Source organism: Budorcas taxicolor, chromosome 14, assembly GCF_023091745.1.
Source record: "Budorcas taxicolor isolate Tak-1 chromosome 14, Takin1.1, whole genome shotgun sequence".
In the NCBI taxonomy this organism is placed as follows: domain Eukaryota; kingdom Metazoa; phylum Chordata; class Mammalia; order Artiodactyla; family Bovidae; genus Budorcas; species Budorcas taxicolor.
The window spans coordinates 13,293,490-13,310,280 of NC_068923.1; the positions used below are offsets into that span (position 1 = coordinate 13,293,490).

General features: G+C 38.4%; 1 protein-coding gene across 1 annotated transcript in view; it reads right to left on the reverse strand.

Moving 5' to 3' along the window:
* Positions 1–3,403: 3,403 nt before the first annotated feature.
* The window catches only part of PHF3 (PHD finger protein 3), a 71,119-nt gene continuing 57,731 nt past the window's right edge, over positions 3,404–16,791 (reverse strand). The window contains exons 9-15 of the mRNA XM_052651525.1: positions 15,452–15,583; positions 14,739–14,874; positions 12,151–12,346; positions 10,892–11,039; positions 8,675–8,764; positions 6,461–6,656; positions 3,404–6,248 (exon numbers count right to left, since the gene is read on the reverse strand). Coding sequence (XP_052507485.1) covers positions 4,135–6,248; positions 6,461–6,656; positions 8,675–8,764; positions 10,892–11,039; positions 12,151–12,346; positions 14,739–14,874; positions 15,452–15,583 — 3,012 coding nt within the window. The 3' untranslated portion in view covers positions 3,404–4,134. The remainder of the gene's footprint in view (positions 6,249–6,460; positions 6,657–8,674; positions 8,765–10,891; positions 11,040–12,150; positions 12,347–14,738; positions 14,875–15,451; positions 15,584–16,791) is intronic.

Consider the following 16,791-nt stretch of genomic DNA (forward strand, 5'->3'; position numbering starts at 1 on the left):
TCAAACTCCAGTACTTTGGCCACCTCATGTGAAGAGTTGACTCATTGGAAACGAGGGATTGGGGGCAGGAGGAAAAGAGGACGACAGAGGATGATATGGCTGGATGGCATCACCGACTCAATGGACCTGAGTTTGAGTGAACTCTGGGAGTTGGTGATGGACAGGGAGGCCTGGCATGCTGCAATTCATGGGGTTGCAAAGAGTCAGACAAGACTGAGTGACTGAACTGAGATGTTTTATAACTCCAAAAGACTTGTAATTAAGATCTCATTCACTATAATTTAAGCAAATTAATAATGTAAACAATGGCCCTCAAAGTTGTAAATCTCCATCCCTGGAACGTGTAAATATGCTAGGTTACACAGGGAAAGAATTAAGGTCACAGATGGAATTCAAGTTGCCAATCAGTGGATCATAAAGTAGGATTGCCCTGGACTAAACGGACTGTCTGGACTATAGACCCACTGTGCTCCCAACGGTCATTAAAAGTGGAACAAGAAATACGAAGGGTCAGACATGGCAGAGAGTAAAACTCATGTCGCTGACTTGGAAGATGGAGAGAGGTGCCATGCGGCAAAGCAGGCGGGTGGCCTCCGGAAGATGGAAAACGAAAGGAAATGAGTTACTTTCAAAGCCTCCAGATAAGGAATGCACCCTCTAACACCAGAGATACCCATCAGACTTTACATAGAAGTGTAAGATAAATCTGTATGATTTCAAGCCACTAAGCTTGTAATAATTTGCCAGAGCAGCAAAAGGAAACTAATAAAAGAGGACTGGCAAATGAGGGTTTGAAATGAATACAAACTTTGCACATCTGTACAGAACCCACAGACTTTTGGCCTTTTCTTCTTGCTCACTCTGAGGCATGGGTGGTCCATGGGTAGATGAGACAGCAGGAAAAAGGGCTGTGAAAGGCAAGTGCACTCATGAGGCTTCTGTCCCTCTTCCATTCTCCAGCCTCAGAGCACAACCACACCACTGGACTTCTGAGAAAAAGTAGAACTGAGCTAGGATTCCAGTTCTGACAACATCAATATAACCTCGGGGCAGTACCGGTTTCTGAGTACCAGTTTCCTCCGCTCTAAGGTAAGTCTTCACCTGGCAAGCTGACCAAGGTTCACATAAAGCACTCAGCATGAGGTCTGACCCACAGAGGGTACATGGAGGCTTTCTTACGAACACAAGGATTACAAGGAGTGGACTTGGTAAGCACTGAGACATCCTGGTACATTTTACTTAACAAGTGTTTAAACTTTTAATCATAAGATTGTTCTAAATTTTTTAAAGCATCAAACTTTTTAAAGAGCAAGCTTTTCTTAAAACAGGAGAAACAGAGAGATGACTTTCACTAGTTTGTGCAAAGAGGTTGGTAGGTGAGACGAAGCATGAGAATGGCTTTGGAGCTACTGCTCCTCACTGAAAACTTTTCTCATTTTCCCTTTCTTTTCTCACAAAACCCTCAAAATACTCAATATACCCATACTTACTCTCCACAGTAGTCAGTCCCTGGGGTTAAGAGACCTGGTTCCAGCATTCAGTAGCCCTGTAATCCCAGAGGATGGTCATTACTAACAAAGAGCTATATGGAATCTACCATGATTCTACTAGATATGAACAAAGAATTGTACACTTCCCAGCTATATGTATAAAAACTATTTGCTAAGAGTAATCAAAAACTGACTTAAAGGCTTTCCTCAGTTGGTTAACCCATTCTTCTTTACTTGTATTTTGCAGAAGAAACCTGTTGTCTGATCAGTTGGATCAGTGAAAGCACATTTACTGAGATACAAATAGTTGATTTTCCACATCTGTGGATTTTCATCTTTTTTTTTGATTTTCATCTTTGAATTCAACATTAGATGGGGGGAAAAATGCCAGAAAATTCCAAAAACTAAAACCTGAGTTTACTGTACATTGGAAACTATTTACATAGCATTTGCCTAATATTTACAACTATTTAAATAGTATTTACATTGTATTAGACTTACAAAATTGTAAGTAATCTAGATAGACATGATTTGAAGTATATAAGTACATAGGATATATGCAAATTTATGCCCTTTTATATAAGGGACTTGAGCATCCATGCATTTTGGTATCGGTGGGGGGTGGGGGGTGGTCCAGGAACCAGTTCCCCACTGATCACCAAGGGATAATTATATATGAAATAAAAAACCTAAGGTTTCTTTGGTTCAGGGGCTTTTTTTTTGGTAAAACCTTAGTAACAATTTCTTCATAATGATGCAAAAGCTGACTGACCTTAGTTTTTTTAATCTGCACTAATTTGTTTTCTAACAAGCTAGTTTCCAAAAGAAAAAGTGCAAATCAAAAAAAAAAAACACACACACACTTTTATTTAAATACAAATCCTCCTGTTTCAGAACCTGTGCTGCATGCTTTGATTAGCCCCTCAGTTGTGTCCGACTCTGTGACCCCATGGACTGTAGCCCGCCAGGCTCCTCGGTCCATGGGGATTCTCCAAGCAGAAACACTGGAGTGGGTTGCCATATCCTTCCCCAGGGTATCTTTCTGACCCAGGGAATGAACCCAGGTCTCCTGCACTGCAGGCGGATTCTTTACCATCTGAGTCACCAGGGAAGCCTGTTTCAGACTCCATGTGATGATAAATTTCAGAGGATAAGGATGACAAAAAAAAAGGGATTTCAAGTTGCTGCAAATTAGACAAAATGATTTGGTTTTGAATTTCCACTCATTTTCTCTCCAGTTAAAAACAGCAAGGCTGATTCAGTTTCAAAACCCATTATCTGTAAACTTTTTAGGAAAACAAACTTATCTTCCTAATTTTGTGAAGTCGTGTGTATTTTTCTTCACTAATACAGGTAAATAAAAATACTGGCTTTTCTTTCTCTCCTTTTAGTCTCAAGGATTAGCATCATTTGGTAGCTACTACTTTAAAGCAACCAATATAGTATTATGCAATTTAGGGTGGAAATAAACTTAGGTTTGGATTAACAATAGCCTACCTGTGCTTTCAAGAAAAATGAGCATCCAACATTATATTTACTCCCCAAACAAGCTAGGGTTAATTACACATTTTACAAAGAAATTCACATGTTTCTCTTAAATAAAAGTTCTATGGTCTTACAATGATTAGTCAGTGTATCAAATTTTGATGGTGTACCAGTTTTCAGAAACATACCTATAAATTGGATTACAGCTGCAGTTTTTCAACAGTAACTCTAAATTCTAGTCTCATCAGAACTACATGATTTATCTCAACAGCCTATAATCTAAGATAAAGAAATCATTTTTCCCCTCATCTTACTCAACCTATATGCTCTTGGTTGAGTAAGAGAAAAACAGTGTCTAAAGGTATTTAAAGCCTCAAAGAAGAAACTCTTTTACTACTGAATTTCAAATCACAACACAAAATAGGTGAGAAATTCTTTTATCATATTTAGAATCAAAATATCCCTTAAAATATTTACATTTTACAGTAAAAAGGATAGCAAAACACAAGATCATGTACAAGCTTAAGTATTCAAGTTTCTGAAAAGCCAAAAAGAAAAGGAAAATAATGGACTACCACAAAGCTGTAGCACAATAATAAACGCCTTCAGTGAGTGCAGATTAAAAGCAATACATGTACTCCTTGGGCTTCTGATTCTTGGTCAAAAACTGCCAAATGAAATGATTAATATAATCTGATTATGAAGTTGCTTGGCTTTTTGTTGCTCCTTTAGAGTTTCTTTAAAAACAGTGCAATTTAAAACAAAGTTACAGAGTACACATTACTCTCAAATTAGTCATTATAGAAAGGACATTCACTAGAGGTGGTAAATATATTCCACAGTTAACCATATTTACCAATTAAGGAATAAAACTAAAATTTCTAAGCCTTTATTGCATATTAATAAAACAAATCTTTGAATATACAGCGATGTAAATTTTTAAAAATATTAAATTCCTGTAACTAGGGCTGTTGGTATGAAAAAGGGATGATGAGCAACTGGCACAGAGCACTCTGCACCAACACACACAATTTATTCTTCTGCAAACCACCAATATTAAAAATTCAAAAGATGGCACGATCCTAGCAGGCAGTCATGAAGTTTCAAAGACACGACATCGAACAGTTATTAAATGCACCCCTGCAGCCGCCCGCCGGCTTTACCTCTTGCTCTTAGCTCTCTCAGCGTGGTCCCTGTCTTTGTGGTACCTGTCTCTGTCCTTCTCTCCCTCTCTATGCTTACTCTTCTCCCGCTCCTTGTCCTTCTCCTGGTCCTCGCCCTTCGGCTTGTCGGGCTTCCTGTCTGCACTCCTGCTCTCCCTGCTCGCCCTGCCGTCCACCCCGCGCTCCCCATGAGGCAGCCGCGCCCGCTCTTTATCCTTATGCCCCTCGTCCCTGCCCTTCCTGTCTCTGTCCTTGTCCTGGGCTCTGTCTCTGCGCCTGTGCCTTTCGGGTTCCTGCTCCCACTCCTTCTCATGGCGCTCTCTTCTCAGGTGGTGTGAGTCACTGTAAAACCTCTGACGATCCCCCTTACCCCTGTTAAATGGTCTGTCCAGTTGCTGCTGGTCTTGCCTACCCCAAGGGTCACTATGGCGCCGTTCCGGCCTCCGAATGTCTTTAACTTGGTAAAAATTCTGTGGGCCCAAATACCTTGACGCTTGTGAGAGGGGACCCATCATACGCTGCGGCTGGCCGGTCAGATGGACAACAGGTGGCCAGGGAACCAAGGGATTTGGGGCAAAGCCAAAGCCTGGAGGGGGAAGTAATGGGGGTGGCAAATGTGGAGGAAATCCAAACATGCTTTGTGGGGGGAAATTAGGAGGTCCTGGAAATGGAAACCCAGGTGGGCAAGACTTGAGATGCTGAAGGCTGGGCTGCTGCGGCCTTATGGGTGAAAAGTTTGCACTTGTTCTGGGGCTGGTGCTTCTGGAAGTGAAACTGATGCTTTTAGAAGGAAATTCGGATTGGGATGTATTTCCAACCTCAAAATGAGATGCTGTTGCTGCTGATCCTCTTCGAAATGGGTGTACAGTTTCAATATTTTGCATTAAAATTTCCTGTAAGGGTTTTGCTTGTTCCACTTGAGAAGACTGTATGTTTTCTACCGATGGTGAGTCTTGTACAGCCCCTGAATCGTCACTCTGCTGAACACAGGGGCTTTTCTCTACAGAAGGCATCTTCTCCTCCACGCTGCTCTGCTCAGTTAAGTGCGATGGGCCAGGCAGCTGCGGCTTCTCTCCCTGACGGCAGCCTTCTCCTTCTCTGTTTTCAGGAGCAGTCACCTGCTGACTTCTTCCAGCTGCTTGCCGAGGATCCCTTTTCAGGTTGATAAACTGTGGGGCCCTTGTCGTGTTAGTAACAGCATTTTCACTGCAACTCACGTTACCATCTACGTTTCCTCTCCCTACATTAGACCTACAGGGAGGACTAGTATTTGAAGTCCTGTTATCTTGCAAATTATTCTCTTGATCTTGCAGCAGCTGTTTTAACACTCTCTCTTTACTCTCCACAGTGTCCTCTTGTTTTGACTGAATTGATAAATTTGTTAGGAATGCTTCTGTAGAAACATCTGGTGGTTTACCTCTGAGACTAAGCCCTGTCAAAGGCCCAGCAGAAACTGAAGAGACCCCCAGTGCAGACGTCTCTTCTCCTCCTACTGCATTATCTGTCAATTCTGAAGGGTTATCTCCTTTAACTTTCACTTCCTTGGCTTCACCACCAGTTGCTTCTCTTGTATCTATCGTCCCTGCTTTTGGATTAGCTTGCTCATTTATAAATGGAATTTCCTTAAGAGTGTTTTGTTCTGTCCCTAACTGAGCTTGTTCGTATGTTTGACCAGTGGTGCCCAAGAGGCTCTGAAGGATATCATCCACAGGAAGAGGTTTATTTGCCAATTCCAGAGTAGAAGGTTGATTTTCCCAGCCAATCAAGACCCCAGGAAGGAATCTTAAAGGTTTTGGTGGTTCCTGTTTGGTGACTTCCAATAAAGGTTCAACGACTGTTGGAAGGTCTTCCTGAAGAGTTTGCTGAGGCTTATTTCTCTGTTTGTGCAATACGGTTGTAAAAGAATTAAAAAAGTCACTTTCCTCCTCTGCTGCCCCCTCTGTGGACACTTCTGTCTTACTTTTCTTGTCAGGTGGTACTGTCACCGGTGCGCTGTCAGATGTCTCAGCTGTGCGACCAGCACCAGCACCAGCACTAGCACTGTGCTGCCGCTTCAGCCTCTGACGAATAATCAAGCCCAGCAACAGATTAGGTCTATGCAACTCAAGGCCTGTACAGAATCAAAAACATCAATCAAGAGTCATTTCCAATCATTACAATAAAGAGTAAAATTCTGCTTACTACAGTCTCCTAAACAGGTGCCTGTTCCTATCTGGGCAGATCCTGAGGGCCAAGTCCCAAGAAGGAAAGCAGGCTCAGCTTTCCCACTCGGGCCCTCTCACCCCATTTCACTCATATTCTACTAATTAAACAGATACCTACCAGGTCCATCAAAGGGCACGAGAGGGTGTGGGATTTTATCCGTGGCGCCCAGAGGGATGAGGTACATGTCTTTGACCTGCTTCATGTTGTTAGCGGCCACTCCATAGCGCTTCCTGCTACTGAAGTATGCAAACAGCAAAGTATAAGAAATTTGATCTTCTTCAGTCACAGGTGTGAAGCGAACCACACAAATTTCCTATTCAAGAAAATAACAAATAATAAAAATAATAACCTAAACAATAGCTTGGTTTTAAATACCATTCTCAATTATAATAACCTATTGCGTTTTCTGACATTTACCAAGTAATAACATGGCTTACCAACCTAAATGCAGATATGAATACTATAAGGAAACAACTTTTAGGAAAAGATCTTTGCTGATCCAGAGGTGGATCTGTTTTATCTGAAAGTGTTTCACAGAAACTCAGTCCTAAAGTAATTAATTTGTTCAAGGTGACACACTTATCAGTGGCAAAGAAGAGATTTACAGCCACATGTCTTGATATCTATACTATGTCCTATTTCCAATGTTATAACTTCTACAGAGGGCTGTCTATATTCTCAGCACACTGCAAATTAATAGCAGCCACCACCACTGCCCCACTATGTACAAACACAGAGAAATGCACAAGTCCACTGATATTCCAACTTAGAGGAACTGAATCTAGGAATAAAGGGGGCTGAGTGAAATCACCTCAAATACACATAGGCCATACATTTTATAAAATCATTTGGCTTACTCAGAAACTTATTTGCTTGACTCTGAGTTCTTGGCTTTGTTTCAGATTTAAAAAATAAAAAAAAGAGTCCCAATTTGGTATTAATTTGGTAGAATGAAAAACTGATGTTTTTTCATGAAAGTATACAATCAAAAAGTGGAGAGTCAGGTCAACCACAAAGCCTAAACTGATGCAAGACCGCAGGAGGAGAGCACGTGAGCTGGACTAAGGCTCCAGCTCTTAGATCTGTCACCTCAAATGCCCTCATCTGGAGGCAACAACCGTGACAGTGTCTTGGTCAGTTCTAGACGGAGGCACACTATGCCGTATTTGCGATAATAAAGGGGCAGATGAAGAGCAATTCCCCAAATGTCCAAGAGTAACACTTCCCAACACTTTCCTGACTTCACTATCATAAGAAAGTAAAAGCAAATAAATAAAACTTTTCTTATAGTGCTTCAAAGTTTTATCTGTACTCTAACAGTGTATCAGTTTAAATTCTACAATCTATATTGGAAAAAAAATTATTTTCAGCTGAAGAGCATCCATTTTGAATTATTACTAACCTTACTAAAGACTTCTGATCATAAGAGAAAAAAATTAATGTTCATTTATTCAAGATTTATTTTTTGAATGTCTGTAACATGCTGAGTATTAACATCCTTGGAGAGAAAAATGATTTCTTCTAATGATTAAATATTCCTGTGTAGCAGTGTTCTATGAGTTAAAGAAATGATAGAAGATATAGAGAGAAAAGAAAAAGAGAAATATTGCTGTAAAGGTTATTAACTATATCCCAATATCTATCCTCCTCATTTCCTACTAGAGAGCCCTCTTAACCTTCAGTTGGGCACCTGGCCATCCAACAGAGATCACACTTCCCAGCCTCCTAATAGCATATAAGCTCTTGCCAATGGCAGTTAGAGGAAGTGAAAAGAAAACTGCACATTCCAGGTCTTACTTTTAAAACAACTCAACAGCCATTCTTCTTTTTTCCCCCACTTGGAGCTGATAAATCAGCTTTGATTTTGCTTGATTGCTAAGGGCCACAGTCTTAAAAACAATAAGACAGAAGAGCCCAATCCATGAATGATCTAACAACTGAAAGACTCTGAATTATGGACCTACCTATCATAACAAGAAAAGTTTATTTTTTGAGCCACTGTATTTTAGGATCTCTGTCCCAACAGCTTAGCCTGTGCCCCAACCAAAACTAATGTCTATAATCAAAGCAAGGCAACATTCCAGAATGAATCTCAATACTTATTCTAAAGCATTCCTTTCAAAACAATGATAGAAATCACTGAGACAGCATACCAAAAGTGGGAAAAGAAAAAAAAAAAAAAAAAAACTAAAGGAATAATGGGTTTGAACTTTGGCCAATGGCATATTATGTCAATATAGGTCCTCCCTAGGGGACCTTGCATAAAAAATCTCAGTGGTTTACTTTTCAAATATTTTCACATATTGGTAGAGAGAAAAAAGTTCTCCTCACCTTGGTTCCTGAAGCTTTAATTTTTTCCACATAATCCCAAACTGTCTGAGGTGATATCCTACCACCTACTTGAATACTATCTGGTAGGTCCTGTGGTAAAAAATGAAGGTGATCAATGTATACAGGTTATCTTCATTATAATATCTATATTTCATACAAATTTAACTCTAAGACTAATTTGAAAAAGTGATTTAAAAAGAGATTATAAAATACATCAATGAATATAAGAAAATATAGGGAGAGGTGACTGAGGTGGATGCTCAAATACAATTAAGAAAGAATCTCAGGTCAAGAAAAAGCAGCAGCACCAGCATCCCATTCTGATAACCCAGGAAGACTACAACAGACTTCAGAATATTAGGGGGCACTGTTTTCCCCATCCTTTTTTTTTTTTGGTGATAGTAAACTGGAGTATGCCTTAATCACTAACAGCTGGATTTCAGAAGTTATCAAGTTTAACTATACAGTATAATTTTGCACAGAAGAGGATAATATTGTAATAATGCAAAGTTCATTTCTTTTTTAAAGGCCCAATCTTTCTGAGAAAAGATGACTATACATAAAATCAATTATGAGGGGTATAGTTAAGAATATTTGAAACTTTAATCAGTATATTTGTTTTCTGATGAAGACAGAAAAATCATAATCAATATTAATTCAATTAAATTTAAATAATTAATTGCTTTAAATAGTTTATTTGGAATTTTAGTCCAAATCAAACTAGAAATAAGTAGGAAGCAGAGGTGGAGTTCTGAAAAACAACCACAAATAAACTGGCTCAGAAAAAATAACAATAGTTTTGTTTAAAATCAAAAGGTTTCCATAGTTTAGGACTTAATTATTCATTTAAAAGAAGTATTATTTTCACTGTGGACTGATCTAGAAATTTAGAAGACTAATTATGCTATAAGAAAAGCATAATGGGTCTATTGAATTTTTTTCTTATAAAATCAATGTGTCTGAAATATTACTTCCCAAGCAAACTATATGCAAAAGTAATAACTAAGTTGTTTATTAATCAAAAACACAACTAGACAAATAAGCTGATAGATAAGCAATATTACACTGACTTAAATTAATTTCACTCTAATACAAAGAAGAGTTTATCTTAGTCTTAAAAGAAAACAGGCATACGTAAGATTTATGTCTTATAAAATACTGAAAACTTTGCCTTTATGGTCAGCAGACTGAGAATGGATAGAAAATTTAATGTTAAATAGCATAATAGCAAAACGTAATCTCAACAAAAATATAGTACACATATACTGATTTATTTTCCTTTTTGCATAAACACAGAAAAGCACAAACTATTCAAAAGAATTTTTAAAAGTCGTACTTTCTCATTTATCATATTCCTGATATAATATTGTATATACTGTAGTACTACAGCTTATTTCCCACAAATGCTGCTGAATAGTCCTTTCCTATTGTCTCAGGTATAAAATCAACCAAGGGCACCACTGCAGCAACCATGGTCACTGACCTCAGGACTGTCAACTAGCTGGAAAGATTCAACTAGGCAGCTGACCCTTGAACAACACGAGGATTAAGGGTGCCTATCCTCTGTGCAGTAGATAATCTCAGTGTAACACATAGTCGGCCCTCTGTATTCACAGTTCCACACCTGAGGATTCAACCAACTGAAGGTCATGTGGTACTATGGTATTCACTATTGAAAAAAATTCACGTATAAGTAGACCCAAGTACTCCAAACTCATGTTACTCAAGGCTCAACTGTGGTCTTTACCTCATTCACAGAAATGGGCAGGTAAGAACCATAGTCGTGAAGTTGTGGAAATACAAGCAATAGGAGAATCAGAAGACTTGTTAACAATGAAAAGTCTTCCCAAGAGACTAGCACTGGAGGCCATAAACATGTTAATCTTTCATGTAAGTCTGTATTTCAAGAAAAACTTAGATATCCATGCAAAATATCCATTAATTTTTAATTGATATAGTGAAAGAGTACAATTGATATTGGAAAGAGTACAAGACGTGGATTTAAAACTTTCGGAGAACAATTTTCTATAGTTCTGAAACTCCATTTGTGAACTTATAATTACATTAATTCAATGTTTAACAGTCACTGTCAATAAATACTTTTACCATGAATGAAAATAAATATTTTTATTATTTTATTATGCTGTTTCCTTGCCCTTTGCCTTCAGAAACATATATGTCAAACCAGTCATAGAAGAGCAGAAAAGTTTACAGTACCTCTGTCAAGTATTCAGGGGAACCAGATACTGGGTAGGCTTTGGTAACAAATTTTGCTACAGACGGCATGTTGATAAAACCTTTCCAGATGAAGTTCAATCGAGCTAGAAAGGTACACTCAACTTCAACAGTTCCAGGCATCTCTGGACTAAAAAAAAATGACATTAAGAAATTTTCACCCTGAGGATCTGCTCATGATAAATGTATATTCTACTTGCTCATCAATTATTTCTACTTTAGCATGTCAAGAAGGCCAAAGCAGGACTTCTCTGGTGGTCCAGTGGTTGGGAATCCATCTGCCAATGCAGGAGACACACGTTTGATCCCTGGTCTGAGACAATGCCACATGCCACAGAGCAACTAAGACTGTGCACCACAAATACTAAGCCAGCACTCTACAATTACTGAAGCCTGCATGCCTAGAGCCCATGCTCCCCAACAAAGAGAAGCTCCCACAATGAGAAGCCCATGCATCGCAACTAGAAAAGGCCTACATGCAGCAACAAAGACCCAGCAGAGCCAAAAGTAAAGAAATGAACCAAAAGGCCGAAGTACATAAAGCTATGATTAGAGTTTATATTTTCACTTCATAAAACATACTCATATTAACATAGTCATGTTTTACATGATTTTCTTCTAGACTGGCTTAGGTGGACTAATGGGGTCCAGAGAAACGTAAGCAATTTTTCTTTAATTCTTGCCTCTTAGGAAAGACTTATTTCTTAGACTTATTTCTTGCCTCTTAGGACTAATATAATGAAAGAGAGCTTTAAAGTCAAGTCTGCTGCTGCTGCTAAGTCGCGTCAGTCGTGTTCGACTCTGTGCGGCCCCATAGATGGCAGCCCACTAGGCTCCCCGTCCCTGGGATTCGCCAGGCAAGAACACTGGAGTGGGTTGCCATTTCCTTCTCCAATGCATGAAAGTGAAAAGTGAAAGTGAAGTCGCTCAGTCGTGTCCGACTCTTAGCGACCCCATGGACTGTAGCTTACCAGGCTCCTCCGTCCATGGGATTCTCCAGGCAAGAGTACTGGAGTGGGGTGCCATTGCCTTCTCCAAAAGTCAAGTCTGCATATACTCAATTCTAACTTTTAGAGTCTTTAAAAATCTCAATTAGTTGAAAATAAAGGAAAGTACAGTTACCATCTCAAAAGAAAGATTCCTTTCTTAAGAAACATGTCACTTTTCTGTTTCTGAAGACTTCCAAGTACAATCTAGCAAAGAGGTATAAAGATTAGAATTTATAACTAAGGGGAAATTACCGTGGAGCAGGAGAGAATGTTGACTTTGGAGATTCTTGTTTCTCCTCTTCAAAGAATTCAGAGGCCAAAATATTTGAGGTTGAAGACAAAGCATCTGCTATACTTTCTGCTTCATTGTCTGAATGTTTACGAGACACGCCAACAACAACTTTCACTTTTTTTGGAGAAAGATCATCTACAGGTGGTGCCATTCTACCTAAAGCCAGAAAACACCAAAATAGACCACTTTTGTAAACCGAAATTTCTGTAACTTTATCCATTTTCACTGCTAGAGTTATTCACTTTCCCTGACTGCACTGCTGCATACCTGGGGTAATTTTTAATTATCATCATTTCTCACAATGATTTATGGAACACACCTCTCTTACTGATGTGGGAAAAGAGAACTTTAAACAACTCAGACAAGCTTTTGAAAAGGAAACATGATAACCATACCCTAAAACAGGTAGCCTGATCCCCTAGCAAACATTTTTCGAACTAAACTACACCAAATTCCAACAGTCTTGAGAGGTAATGTGAAGACCAAGTAAAACAAATCTGTATATTACATCGTATTACATACAACAGCAATTCATGACATATGCATACTGCAAAGTGACTTGGTTATTTACTAAGAATGAAAAACACTAGTAAAGTTTAGAAAATGACACTAGTTTTACCTATAGAACCACAAGAAAAAATCATTCCACCTTTCTAAAAATAGGTCAAGTCTTAGTAGTGTTTAACAAATGTATTGTGGGCTACCATTAAATCTGAGCTATTACAATATTAAACAATATATTAATTATAAATGTTACAATGTTAATCATTACAATTAATAGAAATTAATAGATTCAAAATAATAGAAAAATTACTAAGATTTTTCCCAAACAAAACAAACTAATGAGTATACTAAAAATACTATGACAGTATAAGATAGCTTTCTTCAGGGATAACAATATCTAAAAGCACCCTGTCTTTAAGTCTTTACCATTATATACATTGTAAAAATATGAACACACCATTCTGAGAAGACATGTGATTTGTATTATCAGAAAGTTACCAAATTTATAATACATTTCAGTCAGTCTCTAATACAGTGATGGAGGATAGCATACTGATTAAAGAATCTTTCATCTTACTGAACAAAATATGTTCAGTATTCCTTTAGCATACCACAGTAAAAAAATTAAAACTGAGAGCAACAACTCTAGAGTTAATTAAAAAAACTCGTAATCCTCCATCTCTCCCAACAGACTGAATATAAACTTTCTCAACACATTCCATCTTCTTCACATCCCCATTTCTAACGCCCTAAATCCGGTCAGTCTCTAACATTCTATCAGTATTACCTGAGTATATCAAAGCTTACTCACCTCCACCTCCAATGCTTCCACTTTAAATAAAACCATTTCATCTCCATCTTGCACCAGTGCATAAAGGTCTACCACTTAGGTTCCTTCACCATAATCTCTACTCAAAGTCAAAGAAATCTTCAAATTTCCAATCTGATCATGTCATTCCCCTGCTAAACACCCTTCAATCACTATCCACTGCTCCTAGATAAAAGACTAAAATCTTTAATATGGCCTACCAAAGTAGGTTTTCAGTAGTTTTCATTGTAATTTGTAAAGTATATTTTTTATCATGATCTGTAACTCACATACATACACACTCCATATACCCCTGTGTGTTTGTGATGTGTGTAATACATGTATGTATGCATGTGTGGAGTTTTTTATAATATGGCAAGTAGATGGGGAAACAATGGAAACAGTGACAGAGTTTATTTTCTTGGGCTCCAAAATCAATGCAGATGGTGACTACAGCCATGAAATTAAGACACTTGCTCCCTGGAAGATAAACCATGACAAACCAACACAGCATATTAAAAAGCAGAGGCATAACTTTGCCAGCAAAGGTCTATATAGTCAAAGCCACAGTTTTTTTCAGTAGTCCTGTATGGATGTGAGAGTTGGACCATAAAGGCCAAGAGCCGAAGAATTGATGCTTTTGAACTGTGGTGTTGGGGAAGATTCTTGAGAGTCCCTTGGACTGCAAGGAGATCCAACCAGTCTATCCTAAAGGAGGTCAGTCCTGAATATTCACTGGAAGGACTGACGCTGAAGCTGAAACTCCAATACTTTGGCCACCTGATGCGAAGAGCTGGCTCATTAGAAAAGACCCTGATTCTGGGAAAGATTGAAAGCAGGAGGAGAAGGGGACGACAGAGGATGAGATGGTTGGATGGCATCACCTACTCGATGGACATGAGTTTGAGCAAGCTCCGGGAGATGGTGAAGGACAGGGAAGCCTGGCATGCTGCAGTTCATGGGGTCGCAGAAAGTCAGACACAACAGAGCGAATGAACAACATAGTCTCTCAAAATTGCACTTATCTTTATCAGTGCAATTCACTGCGATGTTTCCCATTTTCTGTTTTTGTTTGTTCTGAAATGCTAGTCACTACTCACTAAACTGGTTTCACTACTACCCCTTAAGTCATAAACTGACTCACATCAACACTGGGGAAACAAAAACCAACTTAAATCACAAGTGTCCACATTTCAAAATGAAAGCAACATTTTAGGAAGAAATAATTCCAATTACCTATGCAAATCTTGCAGTTAAGATCAAAAAGATGCTGTCTGTGTTGACTAGTGGTATCTTTAGACATCGAGTCAACCTCTCCTTTTTGTTTTTCAGATCCTTCTGTCTTCTCCATTGACTTATTAGCTGTAGGTTCCTAACAAAAGTGAAAGTAAAAATTAGGTTAACAGAAAATAGTTGGCCTCAGTTATTTATGAACTTGTATTTCATACTGCTATTTTTTCCCCAAAATGAAACTGTCCCATTCATATGTTGTTTCTATTTCTTTAAAAAATAAATGCTAGATGTTAATTATGACATAAAATGAAGTAAAAACTCAAACATTCCCATTCTCCAAGGCCTTAAATAAGATTTCATATTATTACCTCACTGATATTTGAAAATAAGAAAAGTCACATCAGATCTCAAAGTACAGTCTGCCTGAGAAGCACCTACAGAGTTTAAGGCCTACTAAGAAAATTTCTAAGTCATAAAGACCCTAGGAATCTACATTATTAAGTGTTTAACTGTCTTTGTCTGTGATGCAGGTGGTCTGTACGCTTCATGGAGAGAAACAATACTTTAACACTCTCAAAGAAACCACCAAACTACTCTAATAAACACACAGGTTAAAAAATTATTTTTTTCTGCTTTAAGAATATTAGGCAAATAAACCTTTTCTGAATCCTCATGTTTTGGGCACTACAAAACATGCTATTTTTATCATCATTTACCTGAATCTCCATGGCTGCTTCCTGTTCTTTCATTGGAGCATCACTCTCAATTTCTATCTCACCTTTATGTGTTATTTTTGTGATAGGTCGTCTTTCCACTTCTCTCTGCTCTTTCTCAATCATCTCTATGGTCTAACAGGAAATATTTTAAAGAAATACTTTACAAATTTGGGAACACATGTAAGAATTAAAGATTTTAAAATTAAAAAAAATAAAAAAAAAAAAATAAATAAAATAAAAAAAATAAAATCATAGATGATTTTTAACCTTTCGTTTGTCTGTCAAAAAACAAATATATACTGAGTACTTGCAAATGTCAAGAGACTGTTTTAAGTGCTAGGGTTTTAAGAATGAGACCTCATATCTCAGCCCAGAAAGGTTTCAATGTAAGAATGAGACCTCATTTCTCAGCCCAGAAAGGTTTCAATGTAGAGAGTGTGTGTGTGTGTGTGTGTGTGTGTGTGTGTGTGTGTGTGTGTGTGTGTGTGTGTGTGTGTGTGTGTGTGTGTGTGTGTGTGTGTGTGTGTGTGTGTGTGTGTGTGTGTGTGTGTGTGTGTGTGTGTGTGTGTGTGTGTGTGTGTGTGTGTGTGTGTGTGTGTGTGTGTGTGTGTGTGTGTGTGTGTGTGTGTGTGTGTGTGTGTGTGTGTGTGTGTGTGTGTGTGTGTGTGTGTGTGTGTGTGTGTGTGTGTGTGTGTGTGTGTGTGTGTGTGTGTGTGTGTGTGTGTCAGTCGCTCAGTCGTGTCCGACTCTTGCAATCCCATGGACTGTAGCCCAGGCAAGAGTACTGGAGAGGGTTGCCATTTCCTTCTCCAAGTCAATGTATAGTAACTGGAGGCAACTGAAGTGCAACGTTATTTGCAAAGTGATGAAACATAATATTTACATTTAAAACCTGCTTTCTGATCTACTATTTTAGCAGCTGCCAAAGAGAAATAAATGAGAACAAGTTCCTCTTAGGTTCTTAACCTGATGTTCTAACACTCCCCAGAACAGTAATTTACTCAAATAACAAAAACAGGCAGTCCTCCATCAGTAGACTATTGACGGAACATACTTGGTTACAGTGAATACAGCAATAAAACATAATAAACAAGTAAGCACAGAAAGAACTAGCAAAAGGAAGTTGACAGCAGAAAGATAGGTCCAGTCACTTGTCTTGCCATTGTTAAGTGCAAATTTTCCTTCAAAGAAAGAAGTCTCTGGATGCAGATGATACTTGTAGGCATAGATTCAAAGCAGAAGCAAGGCATGTGCATATTTGGGATTCAGAGGGAAAAAAGGAAATGGTGATACTATTTGCAAAATAAGAGAAATTACACAAAGTGAAAGTGAAAAAATAC